This window comes from Gorilla gorilla, chromosome 7 (assembly GCF_029281585.2).
Source record: "Gorilla gorilla gorilla isolate KB3781 chromosome 7, NHGRI_mGorGor1-v2.1_pri, whole genome shotgun sequence".
NCBI classification, from domain to species: Eukaryota; Metazoa; Chordata; class Mammalia; order Primates; family Hominidae; genus Gorilla; species Gorilla gorilla.
In genome coordinates, this window is record NC_073231.2 from 83,444,495 (window position 1) to 83,469,876 (window position 25,382).

A 25,382-nucleotide genomic window follows, 5' to 3' on the forward strand; every position below is an offset into this window, starting at 1 on the left:
ATTCTTATAAATTCAAATCTACCCAGAAAGAATAAAGATAGATATATTTTCAGTGTCCAGCTTTCTGGTTCTGGAGCTCAGTGTCATAGAAAGGAACCTCATCTAAGAGTCAAGAGCCTAGGGACCAGGCACGTGCTATAAGATCTTGCAGAAATCAGGCCGTGCGCTGTGGCTCATGCCTGTAATCCCAGCACTCTGGGAAGCCAAAACAGATGGATTGCTTGAGTCCAGGAGTTTGAGACCAGCCTGGGCAACATAGCGGAACCCCGTCTCTACTAAAAATACAAAAAATTTGCCAGGTGTGATGGCATGCGACTGTAATCCCAGCTACTTGGGAGGCTGAGGTGGGAGAATCAGCTGGTCTGGGGAGGTTGAGGCTGCAGTGAGCCAAGATTGCCCCATTTCACTCCAGCCCAGGCAACTGAAGTGAGATCCTGTCTCAAAAAAAAAGAAAAAAAAAAAAGATTTTTTTTAATGTTTAACCTAATTTTATTTTTTTAAAAAAGATATTGCATAAATCAATTGTCCCTTTAAACTTCAATCTGCAAAAATAGGGTGTTGAACAACATGATCTAGTGAGATGGTTAATTTTTTTTTTTTGAGACAGAGTCTCGCTCTGTCTCCCAGGCTGGAGTGCAGTGGCACAATCTTGGCTCACTGCAACTTCCACCTCCCGGGTTCAAGCGATTCTCCTGCCTCAGCCTCCTGAGTAGCTGGGACTACAGGCATGTGCCACCACACTTGGCTAAGTTTTGTATTTTTAGTAGAGATGGGGTCTCACCATGTTGGCCAGGATGGTCTCGATCTCTTGACCTCGTGATCCGCCCACCTCGGCCTCCCAAATTCCAATTCTTCCTGGGATTACAGGTGTGAGCCACTGCGCCTGGCCTGTGATGGTTAATTTTATGTCCATTTGACTGGGCTAAGGGATGCCTAGATTGCTGTCAAAATGTTATTTTGTAGCTCCTAGGCTACAAACATGTACAGATGCTACTGTACTAAATAATGTAGGCAATTGTAACACAGTGGTATTTGTGTATTTAAACATATCTCGGCTGGGCACGGAGGCTCATGCCTATAATCCCAGCACTTTGGGAGGCTGAGGCAGGAGGATCACTTGAGCCCAGGAGTTCGAGACCAGCCTGGAAAACATGGAGAGACCCTGTCTCTACAAAATTAAAAAATCAGCTGGATGTAGTAGCGTGTACCTGTGGTCCCAGCTACTCTGGAGGCTAAGATGGGAAAAACACTTGAGCCCAAGATGTTGAGGCTGTAGTGAGCCGTGATTGTGCCACTGCACTCCAGCCTGGGCAACAGAGTGAGACTCTGTCTCAAGAAAATAAATAAATCTTATTTTAAAATTTAATTTAATTTTTTTTGAGTCGGAGTTTTACTCTGTTGCCTAGGCTGGCGTGCAGTGGTGTGATTGTGGCTCATTGCAACCTCTGCCTCCTGGGTTTAAGTGATTCTCTTGCCTCAGCCTCCTGAGTAGCTGGGATTACAGGTTCGCACTACCACACCCGGCTAGTTTTTGTATTTTTAGTAGAGGTGGGGTTTCACCATGTTGGCCAGGCTAGTCTCGAACTCCTGACCTCGTGATCCACCCCTTGGCCTCCCAAAGTGCTAGGATTACAGGCGTAAGCCACTGTGCCAGTCCCAAATAATTTTTTTTTTTTTTGAAACAGAGTCTTGCTCTGTCACCCAGGCTGGAGTGCAGTGGCACGATCTCGGCTCACTGCAACCTCCACCTCCTGGGTTCAAGTGATTCTCCTGTCTCAGCCTCCTGAGTAGCTACGATTACAGGTGCGCCCCACCACACCTGGCTAATTTTTGTATTTTTAGTAGAAACGGGATTTCGCCATGTTGGCCAGGCTGGTCTCAAACTCCTGACCTCAGATGATCTGCCCTCCTCAGCCTCCCAAAGTGCTGGGATTACAGGTGTAAGCCACTGCACTTGTCCCCAAATAAATCTTAAAAAGGAACACATCGAAACCTATAAAAGGTACAGTAAAAATATAGTATAAATGATTAAAAGATGGTACACCTGTATAGGGCACTTAGCATAAATGGAGGTTTCAGGACTGGAAGTTTCTCTGGGTGAGTCAGTGAGTGGTGAGTGAATGAAGGCTGAGGACATTACACTATTGTAGACTTTATAAACACTGAACACAGGCTACACTGAATTTATTAAAGATGTTTTTCTTTCTTCAGTAAATTAAATTTAGCTTAATGTAACTTTTTTAGTTTATAAACTTTTTTTGGTTGTCAAATGATCCTTTATTAAAATATTGTCCTTTGTGGTCCTTAACTAGCTGAGCATTCCTCCGCACTACCATTAAAAGTCATCTATGATATCACGAGGGTGGCGGCCATCAACATTGCAGCCCACAGACTGGGCAGGCCCCAAAATCTCTTCAACGGTTCCAGAGAGTACGCTGGCTAAAGATTGATGCCTGGGCAACCTTGACAATCCAAAAGTGTTATTTCCAGGCAGGGTGTGGTGGCTCATGCCTGTAATCCCAGCACTTTGGGAGGCCGAGGTGGGTCAGTTGCCTGAGCTCAGGCTCAGGAGTTCGTGACCACCTTGGGCAACATGGTGAAACCCCATCTATACTTTAAAAAATAAAAGAAATTAGCCAGGCGCAGTGGGGCGCACCTGTAGTCCCAGCTACTAGGGAAGCTGAGGCACGAGAATCACTTGAACCCGGGAGGCAGAGGTTGCAGTGAGCTGAGACTGCGGCACTGTACTCCAGCTTGGGCTACAGAGTGAGACTCCATCTCAACAACAACAAAAGTGTTATTTCCACTGTGTTTAATGTTTTTCTGTTTCTTTCTGCCTCTTGGCAGTTGGTTGAGGGCTTTGACGACGAGGGCAGAGGCAGAAGGTACCCCCTCAATCTGGGCCTGTCTGTTCTGGTCAGTTTCACTGTACTCCTCATATGCTTCCAGTCACTGATTGCCTTGGCAATGTCATCACCAACTTTTTTAGAGACAGACCTAGGGGGCTGATCTTGGGAGCCAGTGCAGATGTGGCACTGACTTCACCCCCAGTACACCCCAGGTGTACGAATTTGATCTCACTGGGGTTGAACTTAGGCAGCTGGTGTCAGATGAACCTGGATTTGGGACAGCAGAAGAAAGTTGCATCACATCCTCCTCCAAGCTGAAAACCGAAAGACTTTATAAGCTTTAAAATTTTTTTAAATGTTGACTCTTTTGTAATAATACTTAGCTTAAAACACAAACCCACTGTACAGCTGTACAAAATTATTTTCTTTCTTTATATCTTTATTCTATCAGCTTTTTCTATTTTTAAATATTTTATTTTATTATTTATTTATTTATTTATTTTTGGAGACGGAGTCTTGCTCTGTCTCCCAGGCTGGAGTGCAGTGGCACCATCATGGCTCACTACAACCTCCTCCTCCCGGGTTCAAGCAATTCTCCTGCATTAGCCTCCCGAGTAGCTAGGATTACAGGTGCACGCTGCCACGCCCGGCTAATTTTTTGTATTTTAGTAGAGATGGGGTTTCACCATGTTGACCAGGCTGGTCTTGAACTCCTGAGCTCAGGCAATCCACCTGCCTCAGCCTCCCAAAGTGCTGGGATTATAGGCGTGAGCCATCGCTCCTAGCCTTTATTTTTAAGTTTTTAAACTTTTTTGTTAAATCTAAGACACAAACACACACATTAGCCTAGGCCTACCCAGGGTCAGGATCTTCAATATCACTGTCTTCCACCTCCATATCTTGTCCTACTGGAAGGTCTTCAGGAGCGATAACACGCATGGAGCTACCGTCTCCTGTGATAGCAATGCCTTCTTCTGGAATACCTCCTGAAGGACCTGCCTCAGGCTGTTTTACAGTTAACTTTTAAAATATACATAAGTAGGCCAGGCGCGGTGGCTCACACCTGTAATCCCAGCACTTTGGGAGGCCAAGACAGGCAGATCACTTGAGGTCAGGAGTTCAAGACCAGCCTGACCAACATGGTGAAACTCTGTCTCTACTAAAAATACAAAAATTAGTCAAGTGTGGTGGTGCACGTCTGTAATCCTGGTTACTCGGGAGGCTGAGGCAGGAGAATTGCTTGAACCTGGGAGGCAGAGGCTGCAGTGAGCCGAGATCCTGTCACTGCACTCCAGCCTGGGCGACACAGTGAGACTCTTGTCTCAAAAAAAAAAAAAAAAATGTGGCTGGGCACAGTGGCTCACACCTGTAATCCGGGCACTTTGGGAGGCTGAGGTGGGTGGATCACCTGAGGTAAGGAGTTGAAGACCAGCCTGACCAACATGGTGAAACCCCGTCTCTACTAAAAATACAAAAAAAATTAGCCAAGCGTGGTGGCGCATGCCTGTAATCCCAGCTATTCAGGAGACGGAGACGGGTGAATCGCTTGAACCCGGGAGGTGGAGGTTGCAGTGACCCGAGATTGCACCATTGCACTCCAGCCTGGGCAACAAGAACAAAACTTCTTTTCAAAAAAAAAAAAAAAATATATATATGTATACACACACACACACACACATATCTTATATATGCATGTATATACCCATAAATAGAAGAAGTAGGCTCTCAAATAACACTAACAGGAAAAGTAAATACATAAACTAGTAACATAGTTGTTTATTATCATTATCAAGTATGCACTGTACATAATTGTAGGTGCGTTACTTTTATAGGATTGACAGTGCAGTAGGTTTGTTTATACCACCATCACCACAAACACAGGAGTCACCCATTGTACTACAATGTCACTAGGCGATAGCAGTTTTTCAGCTCCATTATAATCGTCACTGGCTGGAATGTCACATACACAGATGCCCAGGCTGGTCTTGAACTCCTGACCTCAAGTGATCCGCCCACCTCGGCTTCCCAAAGTGGGATTACAGGTGTGAGCCACCCCACCCCACTTGTTCTGTTCTATTGTTTCTGTTCCTCTGGAGAGCCCTGACTCCTCCACCTATCAAAACACTTCGCAGCTCTGACCCTCCAGAGTCTATTATTTTAAACTGCAATCACAGTCATGACTGGTCAGTGTAACTTTTAGGACACCCAGCCTTAAGTTCCTTCCCCTCATTTTACAAAAAAAAATGGTCCTTGTTTGAAAGTTTCATGCAGAGATATTGGTTTAACCCATTGCATTTCAGTGGTTCTGCTTATCACAGAAGACATCACCCTAGGCAAGCTTCTCAAAGGGACTCTCTCTCCTCTTTATCAAAGTGCCCATTTTCCCATACACCCATATTTGGTTGTGCAAAAAGAAATTTCTCCCATTCTCCTGGAGAGCATCTAGTGTCCTTACCCTTTGGGCAAACTCTTCTTAAAGAAAGTTCTTGTAAAGTCAGTCACCCAAGTTGTAGCTGACTGAGGGGCATTCTCTTTCAGAAGTCTTTGCTTTTTTTTTTTGATAGGTCCTTGCTCTGTTGCCCAGGCTGGAGTGCAGTGGTATAATGATAGCTCACTGCAAACTTGAACTCCTGGGCTCAAGCAATCCTCTTGCTTCAGCCTCCCAAATTGCTGGGACTACAGACCTGCACCACCACCCCTGGCTAATTTCTGTATTTTTTGTAGAGACAGGGTCTTGCTATGTTGTCCAGGCTGGCAGAACCTCTCCCTCCCAAAGTACTGTGATTATAGGCATGAGACACCATGTCCGGCCTCACTGATACATCAAATTCACATTACAATGGTAAGAAATTCTTCTGGCCAGGCGCAGTGGCTCACACCTGTAATCCCAGCAGTTTGGGAGGCCGAGGTGGGCAGATCACTTGAGGTCAGGAGTTCAAGACCAGCCTGGGCAAGATGGTGAGACCCCCCCATCTCTACAAAAAACATGGTGAAACCCCAACTCTACTAAAAATACAAAAATTAGCTGGGTGTGGTGGCATGTGCCTGTAATCGCAGCTACTCAGGAGGCTGAGGCATGAGAATCTCTTGAACCCGGGAGGTGGAGGTTGCAGTGAGCCTAGATTTCACCACTGCACTCCAGCCTTGGCAACAGAGTGAGACTCCACCTCAAAAAAAAAATTATTTATTTTATTTTTTAGACACAGGGTCTTGCTCTGTTGCCCAGGCTGGAGTGCACTGGCACAATCGTAGCTCACTGCTGCTCGGTACATCTCAGCCTCCTGAGTAGCTGGGACTATAGTCACCAGAAGTCTTTTCTATTTATTTATTTATTTTGGGATGGAGTCTCATTCTGTTGCCCGGGCTGGAGTGCAGTGGTGTGTGATCTAGGCTCACTGCAGCCTCCGCCTCCTGAGTTCAAATGATTTTCCCACCTCAGCCTCCTGAGTAGCTAGGACCACAGACGTGTGCCACCATGCCTGGCTAATTTTTGTATTTTTAGTAGAGACAGGGTTTCACCATGTTGGTCAGGCTGGTCTCAAACTCCTGACCCCAAGTGATCCACCTGCCTCAGACTCCCAAAGTGCTGGGATTACAGGCATGAGCCGCTGCATCCAGCCAGTTTTTCCATTTTAATACAAGATAATATCTTCAGTTAAAAAGCATGAATTTATAATGATGAATTTTTATTTTATTTTATCTTTATTTTTAATTTTTTGTTTTGAGACAGGGTTTCGCTCTGCTGCCCAGGTTGGAGCACAGTGGTGTGATTACAGCTCACTGCAACCTTGACCTCCCAGTCTCAAGGGGTCCTCCCACCTCAGCCTCCCAAGTAGCTAGGACTGCAGGCATGCACCACCACACCTGGCTAATTTTTTCTATTTTTTGTAGAAATGAGGTCTCACTATGTTGCCTAGGCTGGTCTGGAATGCCAGCCTCAAGAGATCTACCCACCCACCTCTGCCTCCCAAAGTGCGGGGATTATAGGAATGAGCCACCATTCCCAGCCTAATGATGAAATTTTAAGGTGAAAACATCTTTTTCCCTTGGAGGAGGAGACCTTCTTATCCCTGACATCACAGGCTACATTGTCCCTACAACAGCTGGCTGGACAGTGTTCCATTAGCACTCCTTTTTTTTTGAGATGGAGTCTCACTCTGTTGCCCAGGCTGGAGTGCAGTGGCGTGATCTCGGCTCACTGCAACCTCTGCTTCCCAGGTTCAAGCGATCCTCCTGCCTCAGCCTCCTGAGTAGCTGGGACTACAGGCACGTGCCACCATGCCCGGCTAATTTTTGTATTTTTAGTAGAGACAGGGTTTCAACATGTTGGCCAGGCTGGTCTCGAACTCTTGACCTCGTAATCTGCCTGCCTCGGCCTTGCAAAGTGCTGAGATTACAGGAATGAGCCACTGCGCCCAGCAGTACTCTTTTTTATTTTTTTTAATTTTTTTTGAGATGGAGTGTCGCTCTGTTGCCCAAGCTGGAGTGCAGTGGCACGATCTCAGCTCACTGCAATTCTTTGGCCTCAGCCTCCCAAGTAGCTGAGATTACAGGCCTGCGCCACCATACCCAGCTAATTTTTGTATTTTTAGTAGAGATGGGGTTTCACCATGTTGACCAGGCTGGTCTCGAACTCCTGACCTCAAGTGATCCACCCACCTCAGCCTCCGAAGGTGCTAGGATTACAGGCATGAGCCACCGTGCCTGGCCAGCACTCCTTTTTGATTTATTCTTCTTCCTGGTGTGCTACAGCCTCTGGGAAACTCCAGCAGGAAAAGACCCCCATGGGAACATCTCCATAGGAGGCTCACAGCGTCCTCTCATGCTGGTGGACCAGGTGGAAATGGCACCACGTGGCAGGTGCTGATGGATGCAGGTCCTAGTGGCAGGTTCAGTGGGGAAGAGGATGTGGTTCCAGGAAGCCTGTGGTGGGATCGCTGGCCTTGGGAATGAGAAAACTTTTCAGGAGATAATATGACCTGTAGGAAGGTGTCACTTCTGTCAAATTCAAGATGAGAGGCTAAGACCAAAACATAATGAGTGTCAGGTCTGTAAGTTTGTCCCAGCACTTTGGGAGGCAAAGGCAGGAGTACTGGTTGAGTCCAGGAGTTTGAGACCAGCCTGGGCTATACAGAGAGACCCATCTCTACAAAAAAAAAAAATTTTTTTTTAATTAGCTGGGTGTGGCAGTGTGTGCTTGTAGTCCCAGCAACCTAGGAGGCTGAGGCAGGAGGGTCACTTGAGCCCAGGAGTTTGAGGCTGCTGTGAGCTTTGGTCACACCATTGCACTCCCGCCAGGGCAACAGAATGAGACCCTGTACATATTAAAAAAAAAAAAAAGCCTATAAGTTTGAAAACAACAAGCAGTGAATGGATGAAGGTCAGGCATCCAGAGTGGAGGATGAGAACGCTGAGTAAAAATCAGTGGGACTCTTTTCCAAGAAGCCACCCCAATCCTAAACCTCTGCACTTTTGTTTTTTTTTTTTGAGACAGAGTCTCACTCTGTTGCCCAGGCTGGAGGGCAGTGGCGCCATCTTGGCTCACTGCAACCTCCTGGATTCAAGCTATTCTCCTACCTCAGCCTCCAGAGTAGCTGGGACTACAGGCATGCGCCACCATGCCTGGCTAATTTTTGTATTTTTAGTAGAGACGTGGTTTCACCACGTTGGCCAGGCTGGTCTTGAACACCTGACCTCAGGTGATCTGCCCACCTTGGCTTCCCAAAGTGCTGGGATTACAGGTGTGAGCTACTGCGCCTGGCCTGGAACCTCTGCACTTTTGTGTATGCGAGTCCCACCATCTGGATGCCAATTTCCCTTTCCTGTGCCTTTCCACATCCTAATCATTTGTTTTTTTGTTTTGTTTTATTTTTGAGACAGTCTTGCTCTGTCACCCAGGCTGGAGTGCAGTGGCATGATCTCGGCTCACTTCATCCTCCGCCTGGCAGGTTCAAACGATTCTCCTGCCTCAGCCTCCCAAGTAGCTGGGATTACAGGCATGCGCCACCACGCCTGGTAATGTTTGTAATTTTAGTAGAGATGGTGTTTCACCATGTTGGCCAGGCTGGTCTCGCACTCCTGACCTCAAGTGATCTGCCCACCTCAGCCTCCCAAAGTGCTGGGATTACAGATGCGAGCCACCACGCCCAGCCCCAGTCATTTGTTAACATTCAACTCCAATTCCTCCTCTTCGTGAAGTCTTTTCTGACCATGCCCTCTGGGAGTGGTTTCTCCTTCGCTGGCATCCCACCTTCACTGGCACTCACTTCCCTCCTCTGCCCTAGTCATTTGGCAGTTACTTCTTATGTTTAAGCCTCTCCCTCTAGAGTGGAATCTGAAGGTGGCCATTGTGTCTGACACCTCTTGGTATGTTCCAGCACCTGGCCCTAGCCTGGTGCCTAGCACATAGCTGTGTCCCGTACTTGCTGACTGATGGATGGGTAATTGACGCATCAGGGTAGGCATTCTTTCTCAGTCCTTGTTTAATGACATTGAGACTTGAAGAGCTTGCTATCCAGCGACTTCTTCCCTCTGAGCAAGCAGGGGTTGTGCTGCTGGGTTTAATTTATGTTGCTCTGCCTTTCATGCTTTCAAAGGACTTTCCCATGACAGACTGGGGACCTAAAAGTTTGTGCCACTAGCACCAGGGCTCAGAGATGAGTGGTGACAGATGCAGCCAAGTGTGCCGGCCCCTGACCTGGTTCCGCTTCTGCACCAGGGTTGGAGCTTTCTGCAGCCATGGGGTCTGGCGCTTCATTCCCAGCTTATTCCCATGTGGAGTACAGTCTCTGGGCTTTCACGTGGAGGTGTGGGCTTGCATCTGTGAGTGGGGGGACCCACCCACTGGGTGTACATGACTATGTATATGGATGTGATGACTCTTGGTGAGGGGCAGGTGAGCTGGGCATGGTGGCTCACCCCTGTAATCCCAGCACTTCGGGAGGCTGAGGCAGTCAGATCACTTGAGGTCAGGAGTTCAAGACCAGCCTGGCCAACATGGTGAAACCCTGATTCTACTAAAAATATAAAAATTAGCCAGGCATGTTGGTGCGCGTCTGTGATCCCAGCTACTCAGGAAGCTGAGGCAGGAGAATCGCTTGAACCCAGGAAGTGGAGGCTGCAGTGTGCTGAGGCTGCACCACTGCACTCCAGTCTGGGCAATGGAATGAAACTCTGCCTCAAAAAAAAAAAAAAATTAAATATGTCAGGATTAAATTAAATATGTATTAAACTTTGTCTTCCCAGGAGATGCCTTTACTTGCTTTCCTTCCCCTCTCTGTGATGGGATAAAGCCACCCTACCAATATCTATGCTGAAAGCTGCCTCTCCCACAGGACTGGCAAGACTCCTTTGGGGGAACAAAGTAAAAACTAAACTTTCTCTGTGGGGCTGGGAGCTCCCTACCCAGGGGCAGGGACTGGGTCCTAGTCACCTCTCCATCAGCACACTGAAGGTGGAGACTGGCCAAGGACAAGTAGGGGCTTGGAAAAAGTGTGAGGAGTGAAGGAAAGGCTGGATGCCCCAGGGTGCTGCAGCCCTACCAGCCAGGTTGTCCTGTGATGACTTAGGCTGAGTGGCTTCTCTTCCTCCCCTCCTATTTATTGATTTATTTTAGAGACAGGGTCTCACTCTTCTGCCCAAGCTGGAGTGCAGCAGTGCCATCATAGCTCACTGTAACCTACAACTCCTGGGCCCAAGCAATCATCCCATCTCAGCCTCCCAGGTAGCTAGGATTACAGGTGCATGCCACCGTGCCTGGCTATTTATTTTATATTTTTTTGCAGAGGTGGGGTCTTGCTATGTTGTCCAGGCTGGTCTCAAACTCCTGGCCTCAAGTGATCTTCTCTCCTTGGCCTCCCAAAGTGCTAAGATTGCAGGTGTGAGCCACCACGTTTGGCCCATTTTCTTTTCTTTTTCCTTTTCTTTTCTTTCTTCTTTTTTGAGATGGAGTCTCACACTGTTGCCCAGGCTGGAGTGCAGTGGTGCAATCTCGGCTCACTGCAAGCTCCGCTTCCTGGGTTCCAGCGATTCTTCTGCCTAGCTAATTTTTTGTGTATTTTTAGTAGAGACGGAGTTTCACTATGTTGACCAGGCTGGTCTCAAACTCCTGACCTTGTGATCCTCCGCCTCGGCCTCCCAAACTGCTGGGATTATAGGCGTGAGCCACTACACCCGGCCGGCCCATTTTCAATTTATCATGGCGGGGAAGAGAATCCGATCCTGACTGGAAAGCAAGATGCCCTGCCACCTCTTGGGACTGAAAAAAAAAAAAAGTAGCATTTTTCCCATCCATGACTTCTTCAAAAACAGGAAACACTTCTCTTTTCTCCCACCACACCCTCTCCCACTGGCATCTGGATCCTGACCATTCTCTTGATGCTTTCTTGAGGGGCCCTCAGCCATGTGCCAGGGCATGGGGGGCTCCGCTTCCCTCCTCTTTGCAGCCAGGAAAGCTCCTCACTCCTTTCTTAATTAAAGGCATTTGATAAAACCCAGCACTGGCTTCCCCACTGGGGAGGAGCCATCCTCAGTGTCCTGTCTTCTTTCCCTCCCAGCACCAGCTGCTCTTTCCCCAGCACTTGCTTCCCAGGGGAAAGATGTGGTTGATAGGAGGGAAGGGATCAGAGAGTGTTTTAGCTCTAGTACCAGCTTCTTTGGGAGGCAGACAGGTTCCAGCCTTGTCTGAGCTTTCCCTCCTAGGGAAGGAAGGGAGAGGAGAGCATGGACCAAGCAGCATGGAGGATCTGCCCTCCTCTGTGCTGCCTCCTTCCATCAAAGAAAGTGGGTGGCTCTCACCTGTAATCTCAGCACTTTGGGAAGCTGAGGTGGGAAGATCACTTGATGCCAGGAGTTCAAGACCAGCCTGGGCAAGAGAGTGAGACTCCAGCTCTACAAAACATAAAAGAAAATAGTAAGCATGGTGGAGGGTACCTATAGCCCCAGCTACTTAGGAGGCTGAGGAGGGAGGATCATTTGAGCCTGGGAGTTCAAGGCTGCAGTGAACTCTGATTGAACCACTGTACTCCAGCCTGGGTGACAGAGCAATACCTTGTCTATAAAATAAATAAATACACTTTGGGAGGCTGAGGTGGGCAGATCACTTGTGGTCAGCAGTTCGAGACCAGCCTGGCCAACATGGTGAAACTCTGCCTCTATTAAAAATACAAATATTAGCTGGGCATGGTGATGTGTGCCTGTAGTCCCAGCTACTCGGGAGGCTGAGGCAGGGGAATTTTTGAACCTGGGAGGCAGAGGTTGCAGTGAGCCGAGATCATGCCACTGCACTCCAGCTTGGGCAGATGCAAAGAAGCCAGCCAAAGCAGCATCTAGGGGTGACTTGAAAGGTGATGCTAGAAACTTACCACTGGGTTGGTGGGCAACCCCTCCTGCTAATAGTGGCAGGAGGCAGACAAATGCCTAGGCAGATAGGGGCAGGTCCCTGGTAAAACCCCACCTCCAAGCCAAAGATATTTTAAAGCCTGAAAGGCAAGCTACAAGTCAAATCCACAGACCAGATCGAGAACCTGTTTTGGTGTGCTTTCCTCTTATTGATCCCCACCCTTCACCTATCTTACATTCACCTACCCTTTCCTAATTGGTTTTCTACACTGTCCATGCCCCACCTTTGAGTGGTGTCTTCGCTTTAACCTTTATTGCATACTCACAAACCAATCAGCACACAATCCCCATTTTGAGTCCATAAAAGCCCCAGACTCAGCCACACTGAGACAGAAACCACCTGACTGCAGGGGTGGAGAACGAGCCCCCCTTGCCCAACATCCCCTCTCCACTGAGAGCTGTTCCATTGCTCAACAAAATCCTTCTCCACCCATCCTCACCCTTCTAATTGTCAGCATAACCTCATTCTTCTTGGATGCAGGACAGGAGCTTGGGAACTGCTGATTGCAAGTGCAATCTATAACACAGGGGGCAGTGGCGGGGAGGGGGGTTGTTGCCAGTCTGGAGGTCTCCCTGGTTGGCAAAGTGGCTGAGAAAAATTCTGCATCGGCTGGGCATGGTGGCTCACGCGTGTAATCCCAGCACTTTGGGAGGCCGAGGCAGGTGGATCACCTGAGGTCAGGAGCTCAAGACCAGCCTGGTCAACATGGTGAAACCCCATCTCTACTAAAAATACAAAAATTAGCTGGGCGTGGTGGCACGGACCTGTAATCCCAGCTACTCAGGAGGCTGAGGCAGGAGAATTGCTTGAACCTGGGAGGCAGAGGTTGCAGTGAGCTGAGATGGCACCATTGCACTCCAGCCTGGGCAACAAGAGTGAAACTCTGTCTCAAAGAAAAAAAAAAAATCCTGTGTCATTGCTTTCTCTTTCCCCCTCTGGCTTGATCCCTCTCTTACCTCCTGGAAGGAAGCCTAAGCATTTGGGCCTGGGTTGTAGGTGGGACTCGTGACCTCTCCCAGCCTCTGGGGAGTAGCTTCTCCAATAGCCAGGGATCTCAATGACCTTCCTTCCTTCCTTCCTTCCTTTCTTCCTTCCTTCCTTCCTTCGTGCCACTTGCAAAAGTTCAATGATTATTCAGAAACTGGAAGAAGGATTTCTCTTCCTACCTCAGGAGAGAAAGAAACATTTCTTGGTCCCTTCTTCCATTTATGACCAGGAGCTAAAAGAGAAGGCACTGCTAGAACACACTCCCTGTCCACCCCTGTCTCCCCAGGCATAAGGCTTTCATTCCAGGCCAGTCCTTAGGCACCAGAATGCCTTTGGTTTCCCCATAAAGGAGATCCCTTCTGTCTCCCCTTCAAGTCCTCTGGATCTGACCTTGGGAAACAAATCAGGTGTGTGCAGAGTTGGCTGTGCCACATTACAGAATACAAGGAAAGTCTTAGCTTAGGGGCTTCTTTTCAGTTCTGATAGTTTTTATCTCTCTGCCTTCTGGTTAGATGGTGGGCCATTGCCATGGTGGGGGCCTGGAGAAGGCAGACTGGCAGGTGGCACCAGCCACAGCCTGGCTGGGAGTGAAGGAAGTTGTTTTGGAAAAGGGACCAGCGCCTTGGATGCCTGTGTACCTGTTAGAAATGAACCTTTACTGCACACTTTCCAAAACATGAAAAAAAAAAAAAAAGAAACAAACCTTTACTGTGTTATAATGGACAAGCCTCCATTTCCTCTCTGGGCCTCAGGTTTTCTTTTCTTTTCTTTATTTTTTATTTTATTTATTTATTTATTTTTTGAGTCAGAGTCTCGCTCTGCCACCTAGGCTGGAGTGCAGTGGCCTGATCTAGGCTCACTGCATCCTCCGCCTCCTGGATTCAAGCGATTCTCAAGCCTCCACATCCTGAGTAGCTGGGATTATAGGCGCCCAACACCACGCCTGGCTAATAATTGTAGTTTTGTAGAGACAGGGTTTCACCATGTTGGCCAAGCTGGTCTCGAACTCCTGACTTCAAGTGATCTTCCTGCCTCGGCCTCCCAAAGTGCTGGGATTACAAGGCGTGAGCCACTGCACCCAGCCTGGGCCTCAGGTTTTCAATTCTGTAAAGTGTTGGTGCTGGATTTGACCGTTAAGACTGTTTTTAGCGCTTATGCTCTGCCACCTCCACCCTACGCCCCTAGACTATTTGTGACGAAAGAAGAAACAGCAAACACCAAACCAGCTGCTCAGAGGCCACATATACACACATGATTTCATAAAAATGAATGGATGGTTGCTGTGGGCAATGGAGAGGAGAGACAGGGTAAAGGGGTAGCAAAAACTTCCACCTAGTTTTTGCTGCATTCCAAGAACTTTAAAGCCAGAGGGGTGGATTATGAATGTTAGAATAGAACTGCCTGTTACGCATGTAGTCTTAGACAGGGTATAAGGCTGCGATCACCTGAACTCTTTTTGGCTTCTTTAGTCCATGTCACATGAACATATACAGACACACACATACATGCACCCAATCATGATGTTCACAGGAGAGAGTACTCTTCCCTGCTGTTAGAACTTCTGCTCATTAGGCGGCTGCTGCCACTTCTGGCTCTGCCAGACACATATTCTAAATCACAGAGCTATTCTCCCTGGCACATAACCCCCGAGCACCAACACGTAAACAGCAGCCTGAGGGCCTGAACTCAGTGCATTCAGAGGCCCACAGACGCTGCCTGCTTCCAAGGGCACAGAACAAAGGTCATCTGGGGGCTGAGGGCCACACAGTGCTCTCTCTGGGCAATGTACACTTCTATCCTGAGTTGGATGACCTCTCCGGCCCAGGCAGTACTAATTCCCCTCGGGCCAGTCATTAGGATGACTTCCCAGAGCAGTAGGCCAGCTGTCTCCACTCCTCTGCTGACCATCAAAAATGAAGGTGAGAGTATAATTGGGTACATCCCCAGGGGAAGACCATTTGGCAGTATCTTTCAAATTTGCAAATGCATAGACCTTATAACATAGCAAAATCTATTTGTAGAATATACTCACATACAGGTGAAATGACATGTGTTTAAGTTATTCATTGCAACATCATCTGTTAGTAAAGATAAGAAGTAAGCTCGATGTCTATCAGTAGCAGACTGGTTTCATAGACAATCATATAACCATACAATGGGATACTGAAAATGAGATGCTTTTGGCTGCGCACAGTGGCTCATACCTGTAATCCTAGCACTTTGGGAGGCCCAGGTGGGTGGATCATCAGAGGTCAGGAGTTTGAGACCAGCCTGGCCAACATTGCAAAACCCCGTCTCTACTAAAACTACGAAAATTAGCCGGGTGTGGTGGCACGCGCCTGTAGTCCCAGCTACTTGGGAGGCTGAGGCAGGAGAATCGCTTGAACCTGCAGTGAACCGAGATCGCACCACTGCACTCCGGCCTGGGTGACAAAGACTCTGTCTCAAAAAAAAAGAAAGAAAGAAAAAGGAAATGAGACACTTTTGTATATCTATCTGGAAGGATCACAGATACATAGTCAAATTAAAATAAGCAAGGTGCAGAACAGTGGGTATATATGACTGCTATTTGTATAGAAAAGAAAGGATAAAAGAATATATATATTTGTATTGACTTGTATCTATATAAAATATGAGCCGAGGGATAAACCAGAGACTAATGGTAGTTACCTGCTAGGGAGATGAAAACTGGGATGAAGGCAAGTCTCTATTATATGCATTTGTTATATTTTGATGGTTGAATAATGTGCACGTATAATCTATTCAAAATATTAAGTTATAAAACACAAAATCACAAAAGAGACCCAATAGTCTATAGACTAGGGTGACAAAAGAGGGAGCCCTTCTCCCTGCCATCTGCTTGGGCGGGGGAAAACCAGACTGAGGAATGAGAGCAGGGATGGGTTGGCAGAGGAGGAAGAAGCCAAGTGTCTCAACATTGATGGATTTGCTCATAAAACCATCCCTAACCGGAGTCAGAAATTTCTCTTCTTACAGTGTCGTTTGGTTATTGGCCTAATCATTCCCCAAACTCAGGCACACTCAGGTGGTTTGAGAAATCCTGTCTTTTTTGAAAATGTTAAACATTTTTACACACTTCTTCCAAATTACAAGGTCACCCCTAAGGCATTGACATCATTGAGGTTGCTTCACTTTCCGGCACCCCTTTCCCTTCCCCCTCCAATGCTGATGTCCTGGAAAAAAATTGCTGAATGGCATGCATTGATTTTAGAGATTACTTTTTGGGAATCTTATGATATCCCTTTGAGATAACTGGCAACAACACTCTGGGGTGTTGCAAAACCCTACTTGGGAGTGACTGCCTTGATGGTCAACAGGAAGCCACAGCCAAGACTCTATGCCCAGTGGGGCCTGCACCACTCTGTCATGACTTGAGTGGGGTCAGTAAGAGGTGGAAGGGGCCAGAGGCTGCCTCTTCACTTTCACCCCCATGGATTTCCATGGATCCAAAGGCCTGCTTGGGGTTCTTCATGGGCATAGAAGTCACTTGCTTGGGAGCCCAAGACAAACCCTGCTCATGGTTGAGCAGCTGGGTCCCTGGGAGACGAGGCTGGTTCTTTTTCCTTGGGGATAATTTTAGGTTCTGAATTCCCCTGCAACCTTCCTAACTCCCAGCCCCCAGCTCAGCCTCCCAGAGGGATTGTTCATACCAGTGACTATAAAGTGTTCTTTTGAAATATAGAGACCTGCCAGGGCATAGCCCTGGAGGCATTTTCCATGATAATTTTTTCCCCCTTTGTCCCATTGTTTCAGAGGAGGAAGCATGATAGCTCAAGAATCAGGTCCTGATAGGCCCTGATAAGGTGTCACATCTTCCTGCCTCTCCACTTGAACCCTGGGGCTTTATTTTCCAGCGCCCCCTCCCCATACGCAATCTGAGAGGAACTGGTTTAGAGATTGAGAGAGCAGGGGCTGGAAAAAGGAAGCCTTGCAAGTCTTGAGTGAGGGCAGGGAGAAGGGAAGAGGAAGAGGGAAGCCTCTGGTGGAACCACCTAAGAGACTTCAGAGGCTTTGAAACACCAGGCCTGCCACCACACACGCTCAAAAATGAACGCATGAATTCCTCAACTCAATGCCTTCTAGTTTTTAAAAGTTAATGAATGAAATCCTTAAGGAAGTCCGGACACGGTGACTCACACCTGTAATCCCAGCATTCTGGGAGGCCGAGGCAGGTGGATCATCTGAGGTCAGGAGTTTGAGACCAACATGGTGAAACCCCGTCTCTACTAAAAATAACAAAAATTTGCTGGGCTTGGTGGCACATGCTCATCCCAGCTACTTGGGAGGCTGGGAGGCTTGGGAGGCTGAGGCAGAAGAATTGCTTCAACCTGGGAAGTGGAGGTTGCAGTGAGCCGAGACTGTGCCACTGCACTCCAGCCTGGGCAACAAGAGCAAAATTTCATCTCAAAAAACAAACAAACAAACAAAAAACCTAAAGGAAGTGGAGCGAACACTTACCATTGGGGAGATGGCAATGGAAGAGTTGTGTATAGTTCGGGGGGATGGTGGACCTGCCTCATACCCAGTCACCCATTTACCCATTTTTTTTTAAAATAGGGTCTTGCTTCTTGCCGTTGTCCAAGCTGGAGTGCAGTAGTAGCATGATCACAGATCACTGTAACCTTGAACTCCTGGGCTCAAGTGATCCTCTCCTCTCAGCCTCTTGATTCATCCTTTTTTTTTTTTTTTTTGATATGGAGTTTCGCTCTTGTTGCCAAGGCTGGAGTGCCATGGTGTGATCTCGGCTCACTGCAACCTCTGCCTCCCAGGTTCAAGAGATTCTCCTGCCTCAGCCTCTTGAGTAGCTGGGATTATAGGCATGCGCCACCACACCTGGCTAATTTTTTTTTTTTTTTTTTTGTATTTTTAGTAGAGACAGGGTTTCTCCTTGTTGTTCAGGCTGGTCTTGAACTCCTGACCTCAGGTGATCTGCCCACCTCGACCTCCCAAAGTGCTGGGATTACAGGCGTGAGCCACCGCGCCCACCTGTTGATTCATCCATTTTTAATATGTCTTTATAACAGAAAGATTTTAAGAGAAGGGGCTATCTAGAAAATCTCTAGGTGGAAAGGTGCATGGAAGGGGCAGTGCAGAGTGGGGAAGATGGAGAAATTGAAATTCTTCAGCATCCCAGACTACATAGTGCCAAATCCAAATGCAAATCCAGAGCTAGCAATGAAAAAGACTCCTGGCCGGGCGCGATGGCTCACGCCTGTAATCCCAGCACTTTGGGAGGCGGAGGCGGGCGGATCACGAGGTCAGGAGATCGAGACCATCCTGGCCAACATGGTGAAACCCTGTCTCTATTAAAAATATAAAAATTAGTTGGGCATGCTGGCGGGTGCCCGCAGTCCCAGCTACTTGGGAGGCTGAGGCAGGAGAAGCGCTTGAACCCGGGAGGTGGAGATTGCAGTGAGCCGACATCACACCATTGCACTCCAGCCTCCAGCCTGGGTGACAGAGCGAGACGCCGTCTCAAAAAAAAAAAAACAAAAAAAAAAAAAAAAAAAAGAAAGAAAGAAAGAAAGAAAAAGACTCCTGAGCCTCCTAGTGGTTCACGCCTGCAATTCCAACTACTCAGGAGGCTGGGACAGGAGGGTGGCTTGAGCCCAGGAGTTCAAAGCCAGCCTGGGAAAAAGAGAGAGAGAGAGAGAGAGAGAGAGACTTGAAATATGGTAAATTTCCTCAGTACCTGAAAATATTAAAAAAAAACAAAAAGCTAGAAGGAAAGAGAAGGTAACTGAAATAGAAGGGAAAGGGGACAGATCTCACCAAGCTGAGGTCTTGGGAGAGGAGATACTGGCTGAGCCCTATCACTTAATTTAAAATACCTTAGGGGAGGCCACCCAAGTGGATGCGGGGCTCCTGTGAATCCTTTGCTTGACTCCAGCGGGTTACCTTTGCCTCTGATACATAAAGGGTGGGGATGGGAGCACTCTCCTCTCTCCTTCCCCTGCCTTGCTGTGGGAACTTCTGGGAAAGGAGGTGCAGGGCTCCAGGAAGCCAGTGTCCAGGGAGTGCTATGCTGAGTCCAGGAGCCTGGCCACGGCAGGGGTGGACAGATGGTGGCAGAGGAACCACGGTGTCCCTTCCTCCAGATTTAGCTAAAGGAAGCGTGGAGTATCCCATTGGCCATCCTCCCCACTCTCCAATTCGGCTCCAGAGGCCCCTCCAGACTATAGGCAGCTGCCCCTTTAAGCGTCGCTACTCCTCCCCCAAGAGCGGTGGCACCGAGGGAGTTGGGGTGGGGGAGGCTGAGCGCTCTGGCTGGGACAGCTAGGGAAGATGGCCCAGGCTGGGGAAGTCGCTCTCACGCCCTGCTGTCCCCTCCCCTGAGCCAGGTGTTTTGGGAGACCCCCTCCTTCCTTCTTTCCCTACCGCCCCACGCGCGACCCGGGGATGGCTCCGTGGCCTCACGAGAACAGCTCTCTTGCCCCATGGCCGGACCTCCCCACCCTGGCGCCTAATACCGCCAACACCAGTGGGCTGCCAGGGGTGCCGTGGGCGGCGGCCCTGGCCGGGGCGCTGCTGGCGCTGGCGGTGCTGGCCACCGTGGGAGGCAACCTGCTGGTCATCGTGGCCATCGCCCGGACTCCGAGACTCCAGACCATGACCAACGTGTTCGTGACTTCGCTGGCCGCAGCCGACCTGGTGATGGGACTCCTGGTGGTGCCGCCGGCGGCCACCTTGGCGCTGACTGGCCACTGGCCGTTGGGCGCCACTGGCTGCGAGCTGTGGACCTCGGTGGACGTGTTGTGTGTGACCGCCAGCATCGAAACGCTGTGCGCCCTGGCCGTGGACCGCTACCTGGCTGTGACCAACCCGCTGCGTTACGGCGCACTGGTCACCAAGCGCCGCGCCCGGACAGCTGTGGTCCTGGTGTGGGTCGTGTCGGCCGCGGTGTCGTTTGCGCCCATCATGAGCCAGTGGTGGCGCGTAGGGGCCGACGCCGAGGCGCAGCGCTGCCACTCCAACCCGCGCTGCTGTGCCTTCGCCTCCAATATGCCCTACGTGCTGCTGTCCTCCTCCGTCTCCTTCTACCTTCCTCTTCTCGTGATGCTCTTCGTCTACGCGCGGGTTTTCGTGGTGGCTACGCGCCAGCTGCGCTTGCTGCGCGGGGAGCTGGGCCGCTTTCCGCCCGAGGAGTCTCCGCCGGCGCCGTCGCGCTCTCTGGCCCCGGCCCCGGTGGGGACGTGCGCTCCGCCCGAAGGGGTGCCCGCCTGCGGCCGGCGGCCCGCGCGCCTCCTGCCTCTCCGGGAACACCGGGCCCTGTGCACCTTGGGTCTCATCATGGGCACCTTCACTCTCTGCTGGTTGCCCTTCTTTCTGGCCAACGTGCTGCGCGCCCTGGGGAGCCCCTCTCTAGTCCCGGGCCCGGCTTTCCTTGCCCTGAACTGGCTAGGTTATGCCAATTCTGCCTTCAACCCGCTCATCTACTGCCGCAGCCCGGACTTTCGCAGCGCCTTCCGCCGTCTTCTGTGCCGCTGCGGCCGTCGCCTGCCTCCGGAGCCCTGCGCCGCCGCCCGCCCGGCCCTCTTCCCCTCGGGCGTTCCTGCGGCCCGGACCAGCCCCGCGCAGCCCAGGCTTTGCCAACGGCTCGACGGGTAGGTAACCGGGGCAGAGGGACCGGCGGCTCAGGGTCGGGAAGCATGCGATGTGTCCGTGGGTCAACTTTTTGAGTGTGGAGTTTATTAGGAGAAGGTGGGATGGCTTTGCTTGGAGAGAAAAGGGAACGAGGAGTAGCGAACCAAAATGGGACCCAGGGTCCTTTTCTTTCCGGATCCAGTCACTAGGGTAGAAGCAAAGGAGGGCGAGCGGGCCGTCGTTCCTCACCCAAGGACCCAAGGTGCGCCACCGGAAAGCGCTGCGGTGTCCCGAGGACTCTCGCCCCGCCTGGTCGGCTTTAGGGATTTTTTTTTTTTTTTTTTTAAATAGAGACAGGGTTTCGTCTCTGTCGCCCAGGCGGGAATGCAGTGGCGCGATCTCAGCTCACTGCAGTCTTGAACTCCTGGCTCCTGGGCTCAAGCGATCCTCCCACCTCAGCCTCCTGAGTATCTGGGACTACAGGCGAGCCCCACCAATCCCAGCTATTTTTAAAATTTCTTGTAGAGATGGGGTCTTGCTATGTTGCCCAGGCTTGTCTTGAACTTCTGGCCTCAAGTGATCCTTCTGCCTCAAACTTCCAAAGCGTTAGGATTACAGGCCGGAGCCAGGACGCCGGGTCGGCTCTAGTTTTGGTTTTCCAGCTCAGTTCTTTGCCCCCCTCCCCCGATTTCTTGCCATCACTAGACCTGGCTCGGACTTGAAGGCAGGGCTAGTGCCCCCCCCCCCCCACCCGCCCCCCAAGCCCTCGGCCTCAGTTCTGGGTTTTCTCAAAGGTTTGACAGCTGTGGAGGTGAGAATCCACTTCCGGTATGAAGTACAGTTGTGAGTGAGGAGCCTGTGAGTGCAGATGTGTGCCCTCCCGCTCCCTGGGCTGGGTTGGAGTAGGGATGGGGTGGGGCGTGTGTGGCTGGGTGGTGCCCTGGCATTTTTGTGTAACTAAATATGCGTTCCAGGGTCCCTGATCTCTGTCATTCCCCTCAGTGCACCTGTTGCTCCTTTCACCCCAGGGTCTATTATTTCCACTTTTTTTTCCCAGGGCTTCTTGGGGAGTTTCTTAGGCCTGAAGGACAAGAAGCAACAACTCTGTTGATCAGAACCTGTGGAAAACCTCTGGCCTCTGTTCAGAATGAGTCCCATGGGATTCCCCGGCTGTGACACTCTACCCTCCAGAACCTGACGACTGGGCTGTGTGACCCAAGGAGGGATCCTTACCAAGTGGGTTTTCACCATCCTCTTGCTCTCTGTCTGAGAGATGTTTTCTAAACCCCAGCCTTGAACTTCACTCCTCCCTCAGTGGTAGTGTCCAGCTGCCGTGGAGCAGCAGGCTGGCTTTGGTAGGGGCACCCATCACCCGGCTTGCCTGTGCAGTCAGTGAGTGCTTAGGGCAAAGAGAGCTCCCCTGGTTCCATTCCTTCTGCCACCCAAACCCTGATGAGACCTTAGTGTTCTCCAGGCTCTGTGGCCCAGGCTGAGAGCAGCAGGGTAGAAAAGACCAAGATTTGGGGTTTTATCTCTGGTTCCCTTATTACTGCTCTCAAGCATTGGCCTCTCTCACTTTAGCCATGGAATGGCTCCAATCTACCTCACAGCAGTGTCAGAAGGACTTCGCCAGGGTTTTGGGAGCTCCAGGGTTCATAAGAAGGTGAACCATTAGAACAGATCCCTTCTTTTCCTTTTGCAATCAGATAAATAAATATCACTGAATGCAGTTCATCCTTGGCCCCCTTTCCCTCCGTTTGTTTTCTTTTCATAATCCACTTACTCCCTTCCCTTCTACTCTGCGCTGGCTTTTGACAGAGGCAGTAAATTAGGCCTAATCCTCACTCTTTTCTTCCTAATCTTCATCAAACAAAAAATGAAAAATCTGTCTGGATGAAGGGGAGTGAGCTTGAGCCTTTGATATCTTGCTCCCCCACCCTTCCTGAAACTCTTGAAATCCAGTTGCCATTGAGTAGCAAAGCCACGCTCCCCACAGGACTTGGACAGAGGGCCCACAGGAGGATGGGCTGGCTGTGGCCAGGTTCAGGGCAGGGGGCATTTGTCCCCTCCATGCTATAATCCAGTGGTGCCTTACATGGTGTGTGTGTGTGTGTATGTGTGTGTGTGTGTGTGTGTGTGTCTGGAGGCACAGGCACAAAGCATTGCTTGGTTTGGTCAAATGTCTTGTGCCATAAATATATTCTGATGTTTCCCAGCCTTTCCACAACCTCTACCTTCCCACTCACCTTCCCCAGCTACAAAAATCTGTATTATCCTCTTAAAGTAAAACTGGAGTTACAAATTTGAGCCTGTTGATGCAGTTTTCTCTTATTTCCATTTTATGAATCTTATCAGCCAGGTTTCCTATGTAAAGAAAATTTCTATGGAAATCATTAGATCATTTTGTGAGTTTCTATTTAAACTCCATGAGCCAAGACTATTGTCCAGGATGATTTATGGAATGCCCGGTAAATCACAGATGTTTTGCATGTTTGTGATGTAGTGCGCAATGCGTTGTCTTGGTTCAGGGGCCCTAGAGTTATAAAATTCCATCTGCCCCAAGGAGGAGCTCGATAGATTTCCACATATGGGTGTTCCCTGTGAATTGGACCTGGTCTGTGCTGCTCTCTTTTCTCCAGGAGCCCAGGTTTTATTTCTCAGGATGTTTTCATACCAAAGATGACTTTCTCCTTTTCAACCAGGGCAGGGTGAGATCTCTGGCGTCTGAGGTGTGCAAGATTTCTTGGCAAAGACTCAACTTTGTGGCTGTTAGTGGAGGAGGAAGTCTTGCTTGACAAATAAGAGGCCCTTCTCTCCCCATCTCTGGATATTCTCCCAACATCGCTGGATAAAATTGGCCAGTCAGTGCTAGGCAGAGGAGAATGATGATGTTGGAGGTGGGGCCCCTGGTGTGTAGACTTGTCCTTGAACATTGTCCAGAAGCTCATACTGCTTGAGTCTTGTTGGACTTGCCCGTGCGCCAGCTGTCACACTACTTTGCAGTGTTTAGACTTGTGCTGGGGCTATGGATTCCATCTGCAGATTGTCAGATAGAATCTGACAGTCTGGTCATTTCTCCAGCAACTTGTGGCCAGGCATCAAGTGGAGGGAGATTTACATCCTTGGATGGGAGCAGGCTGCTTTTGCTAGCATGAGGCCTGAGCACTTGAACTGTAGAAGACAAACAGCTGTTCCCTGAACCCAGAGATATGATGACTTCCAGGCCCGTGAGAACAACAGAGTCCCTAGAGCCGCTGGCCTCCCCAGAGTCTGTTAGCTGGAGCTGGGCATGGGACAGAAATGACATGGAAGAGAGGGCTGAGTTGGAGGAGAGGGAATGAAGGGCGGGCTTTTTCAGAGCTGACCTACCCTCTGCATCAAGTGGAACTGAGGGGGAACAGACAGAATTTGGGTACAGGAGGATGTGGGGGGCTGACTTTCCCAGACTTTCTTCTGGTGAGTGGAGGTAGGTGCAGGCTGTGGTCCTCACGGGCAGTCCGTGGGCCTTAGTCCCATGCTGACTGCATCCTCAACCCTAGGAGAGTAGGAGCAGCTCCTCTCCTCTGTGTGTTTCCATTGCACCCTACATGGTCCTAGAGAGCACAGGGGAAGGCATGGAAATAGCGCTTCTTACTGTTTCCATCTTAAAACTGCCTAGATCCAGGCCTTTTGAAGGCCTCTTGGCGAAGGTATGTCTACACACTGTCTGTGTTTGGGTGTCTGTCCAGAACGGGGAAATGGGAGCCTGCCATGGCAAGCACTGCTAGTGCTCTCCCCCACACAACAAGCCCTGGGTATTGTCTGCCTTTGGCCAGTGAGAAGCAGCTGAAGCATAACATGCAATTCGGTTTAATTTGAGGCCGAGGTGGGCGGATTACCTGAGGTCAGGAGTTCGAGACCAGCCTGGCCAACATGGCAAAACCCCGTCTCTACTAAAAATACAAAAATTAGCCGGGCATGGTGGTGGGTGCTTGTAATCCCAGCTACTTGGGAGGCTGAGGCAGGGAGAATGCTTGAACCCGGGAGGCAGAGGTTGCAGTGAGCCTAGATCGCACCACTGCACTCCAGCCTGGGCAACAGAGTGAGACTCCATCTCAAAAAAAAAAAAAAAAAAGGGACAAGGAAAAAGACAGCCTCATAGAAATCAAATAACTTCCTTGTATTGACTCTCACCCCATCTACCAGACTCCAAAGTCCATTTTCTCTTCTCTATATGCACTGCTTAGAAGCAGTTGTGTGACACTGAACAAGTCACTTAGCCTTTCTGACTGTTTCTTTGCCTGTGAGTCAACTGGAGATTACATGATCACTCTACTCAGCTCATGCAGGCTGCTTCTGAAGACCCGGTGAGACACTGTGTGTGAAAGTGGTTTGGAAACTGAAAATGCTTCTCCGGTGTAAAGCGGTGGAATCAGAATCTGGAGCTTGGATGAGTCCCAGGTCTATTATAGCAGGGATCCCCAACCCCTGGGCCACAGACTGCTACTGGTCTGTGGCTTGTTAGGAACTGGGCTGCATAGCAGGAGGTGAGTGGAGGGCAA

The 25,382-nt window shown here is 49.7% G+C and overlaps 1 protein-coding gene across 1 annotated transcript; it reads left to right on the plus strand.

Annotated features, from left to right (window-relative positions):
• The first annotated feature begins 19,526 nt into the window (after window positions 1–19,526).
• On the plus strand, window positions 19,527–23,148 carry ADRB3 (adrenoceptor beta 3). The gene is made up of 2 exons (XM_004046894.5): window positions 19,527–20,861; window positions 21,899–23,148. The coding sequence occupies exons 1-2, from the start codon at window positions 19,657–19,659 to the stop codon at window positions 21,918–21,920; spliced, it is 1,227 nt and encodes a 408-aa protein (XP_004046942.1). The 5' UTR covers window positions 19,527–19,656; the 3' UTR covers window positions 21,921–23,148.
• The last annotated feature ends 2,234 nt before the right edge of the window (window positions 23,149–25,382 follow it).

Excerpts from the sequence above, each read along its gene's own strand:
- ADRB3 (XM_004046894.5), top strand. The coding sequence starts at position 19,657 with ATGGCTCCGTGGCCTCACGAGAACAGCTCTCTTGCCCCATGGCCGGAC. Across the intron at positions 20,862-21,898 it reads CTTTGCCAACGGCTCGACGG|GGCTTCTTGGGGAGTTTCTT; the intron begins GTAGGTAACCGG and ends TTTTTTTCCCAG.